We start from the raw sequence: 3,615 nt of genomic DNA on the forward strand, positions 1-3,615 counted from the left end.
AACGGTGACATTTTACCAAAAACATGGAATTGAGTCCCAATCGTTTTTCACTTTCCACGTTTTGCAAAGAAAGGATACTAAATAAAGGACAAAGAATACTAAATTATTCCCGAGTACTTGGATTTCAACGATTCGTCTTCCTTCGCACGGATTCAAATCGCTCGATTGCGAACATTTCTCTTCGGTTTTTCGTTTTTTCGCTTCACGCATCGACGCTACAAAATTAGTATGTTGTTTCAATTTTTTTCTTGTTGTAAAACGCCCGTTGAATCGCACTCTTGTGTCCGTATTTTCCATTGTTTCAATTTTCGCAAAGTAACGTTCGGTCCACGTTCTCTCAGGTACATCGACGAACTGACCCAAAGTGACCGGACTGAAGAAATATTGGCGGGCAGCTTGGCAGTACAGTGTTGCACGATCGACGCGCCGCTCAACGGGTGCTATTGTGCCCGTATCCTTGGGCTAAACCTTCTATGTGTAGCGGCCCAGAGGGTACAGTCTCAGGTAGAACATATTCAACGAACGGGCTCGGGCTGCTATGAGCGGTACAGGGACTTATGAACGAAACTTTTTGCTACGACTGTCGTGACTGTACTACCTTAAGACTTCCTGACAACAGAGAGCTTCAGTAGCGGAGCCTCCTAGTCTTGATGATGCAGACTGAAACGTTTGCGAAACGTCAGCACGAAGCTGAACACAGACGCGGCTTTCATCCGAAACCATGAGTGTTAATGATAATATTGGCTACGAAAGTCTAAAATCTGAAGTTATTTTTCTTGTTCGGCTTCCCCTGCAGTAACTTGGCGGACATGTTTTGAAAATTGCAGTAAAAGTGAACCACTTCTCTGCAACCTCCTCGCGATCGATTTGCATTTGCTGAGTTTTCTTGTTTCCGTCTGACTCCGAATCATAATAGTGATACCTTTAACTTAAGAATCTTTAACAATAAGTATTCCGCTGCTCCTTAGTAGCGCATATAATTTTCGTTTTCAGCTTCGATGTAGTTTATGTTGTTTTGTATGAAATGTATGAAACATGTATGAAATATCATGTATGAAAATAATTTGATATTATGAACAAATTGATTGAGTTTATTTGGAAGTATGTCGTATTATATAATAGGATCCCAATTCTACGGACAACTCGGTATTGGAAGTCCATAGAATTGAGGTGGTCTAATCCCAGCCTCTATAACCTGGCAGACAGATCACGGCTCGGTCGCCAGTACTGTATTAATCAAAATGTTCTATGCATGTACTACTTATTGTGGTCTGGGCGACTTTAGTCACGAGAGAATGTTCATGCTATTGAATGACAGAGCCTAAATTCGCCTACCACGTATGAAAGAGGTGAAATTGAGGTGAAAGAACGGGGATTGACCGTAGAATCGAACTCCGTAGGAACAAGGTCCTACTGTATTTTGATAGGTAAAAGGATAATAAAAACGTGCAATATATTAACAATAACTTTTTTATTCAGATGGGTGATATGGTAGCTGCACTTGTTAAGGGATCGGAAGAAGAGGAAAATTGGATACTCGCTGAAGTGGTACAGTTTAATCCTACAGCGAATAAATACGAAGTCGATGATATTGACGAAGAGCAGAAAGATCGACATATTCTTTCACGACGTCGTGTCGTACCATTACCTTTAATGCGAGCTAATCCAGAGACCGATTCACATGCACTTTTTCCAAAAGGCTCTATAGGTATTATAATTATTGTGTAGTTTTATTTACATAGAACTTTATGATGTGACGTTAGAGATTTAAAAATCTTGAATTGAGTTGCCCTTATCAGTTTTTCAATTGCAGCTTTGTTTTCGAAATATGTTACAACAATATAAAAATAACCAATGAATGCTCGCGAAGGTTATTGACCGCGCGTAAACTGTCCATCGTCACTCATTCAGTCTGAATCACGTTCAGCTGGCAAGTAATTCTGTATCGGAGTCTTATTTATTACAATTATAAAAATTGTTCAAAATACTATAGATCCGTTTAAGCATCAATCATTTATTATCGAATACAAGTAGATCACATTCAGAATATGTTTTTTTTGCAATGAATTATCTGATAAAGTTGAAATACAAGATGAAATTATGTTCATATTTTTTTCAACGTAATGCCTATCACTTGGGCAATGACCGAATAATTTCAACTAATAAATAATACTTGAATTCGCTATATCAGCATTATAAAACATACCCAATAAAAACACCATAATGAGATATAAGTGGACGCATCAAATAGCACTATGATCATTATCTCAGTATATTTCGTCGATGATTTTACAGTTGAAAGAACTTAAAAGAATTTTTCGATTTAAACTTCTTTAACACTAGATTTACGGAACCCGTCATTTTGACGGATTTCAAATTTTATGTTAGACCATTAAATTCCACACTGGGATAAATTGCAAACTCGCATCGGCTAGTGTGGAATTTAAAGGTGTGTGACAAAGGCGTCAAATTCGAAAATTAAAGTTACATAAATTATAAGTATTATTTTATAGCAAATTCTGTTGACGCTGATAATCAACCTCCGGAAATCTAGTGTTAAGGTTCAACATACAACGCCGTAAAATTCTTTAGTTCCGACACATTCTGTATATAGCAATTCGGTCAACTCAAACCTTTTAATACAATAATTTGCATAGAAAGAGCATTAACAAAGTGTATAAACTATTTTTCAGTAATGGCACTTTATCCACAAACAACATGTTTCTATAAAGCAGTTGTGAATCAATTACCAAATTCAGCAATGGAAGAGTATGAGGTACTGTTTGAAGACGCAACGTATGCTGATGGATATTCACCACCATTAAATGTGGCGCAACGTTATGTAATTTCAATTAAAGAAAGTAAAAAAAGTAAGAGCCAATCCTAACATACATACTCATAATGCCATTGCGATTTAACAACCTACGTCGAATAGATAATGGCAATGTAAAAGATTGCTGAAAAAGGATAATGTATAGTGATTTGTTCCATTTATTAATAAATAATAAGTTTTTAAAAAAATATCAACATTCATGTTATTCAAATGGATATATGCAAATAATACATGCCTTCAAAACACGTTCGTGTAAAAAGCTTTGCCAAGTACAGCATTACTGTGAATTCACCTCATTAAAAAATTTCGTTATAATTCGATATACAAAAATTTTTATATCTCACTATGCCAAATACATAAGTCACTGGGTATCTACTTATTTTATATCATCTAGCACTAGCTCATTGTCTTTGTGGAATTACCTGTGACGTGCAGAGCGTTATTACACGCCTAGCGCAGTTAATCTCCCGCGCTATACGTGGAAGTTTTTTTTTATTCTTGTTTAAGTAAATTCTCGTCTTCCGTCCTATAGACCCGCCAAGTAGTACTCGATAAGGAATCAGTTAAAGTTTTATTAATTATTAAACAACCATTAAACCATAATGAAATACAGGAAGCTGTAGTAATGTAAAAGAGTAGTGAAAACGTTATAGGAAATTTTGAAAATACAATTGAAATGATGGGCCAGTGCTAGATCATATAATAAGCAAACATGTAGTGACTTATGTACTTGGTCTCAATAATCTGATATCAATATTTTTTATTAGAGGAATACATAGCAC

At 35.9% G+C, this 3,615-nt stretch overlaps 1 protein-coding gene across 1 annotated transcript; it reads left to right on the plus strand.

Moving 5' to 3' along the window:
* Window positions 1-213: 213 nt before the first annotated feature.
* LOC107270882 (SAGA-associated factor 29) lies at window positions 214-3,364 on the plus strand. Its single transcript, XM_015746303.1, has 3 exons — window positions 214-504; window positions 1,480-1,708; window positions 2,694-3,364. Exons 1-3 carry the CDS (start codon window positions 229-231, stop codon window positions 2,885-2,887), a joined length of 699 nt encoding a protein of 232 aa, XP_015601789.1. The 5' UTR covers window positions 214-228; the 3' UTR covers window positions 2,888-3,364.
* The last annotated feature ends 251 nt before the right edge of the window (window positions 3,365-3,615 follow it).

Source organism: Cephus cinctus, unplaced genomic scaffold (assembly GCF_000341935.2).
Source record: "Cephus cinctus unplaced genomic scaffold, Ccin1 Ccin1_scaffold0850, whole genome shotgun sequence".
Taxonomy (NCBI): Eukaryota; Metazoa; Arthropoda; class Insecta; order Hymenoptera; family Cephidae; genus Cephus; species Cephus cinctus.

Coding starts and splice junctions, on each gene's coding strand:
- LOC107270882 (XM_015746303.1), top strand. CDS start 229: ATGTTGTTTCAATTTTTTTCTTGTTGTAAAACGCCCGTTGAATCGCAC. Junction 505..1,479: donor CCCAGAGGGTACAGTCTCAG/GTAGAACATATT, acceptor TTTTTTATTCAG/ATGGGTGATATGGTAGCTGC. Junction 1,709..2,693: donor TTTTCCAAAAGGCTCTATAG/GTATTATAATTA, acceptor ACTATTTTTCAG/TAATGGCACTTTATCCACAA.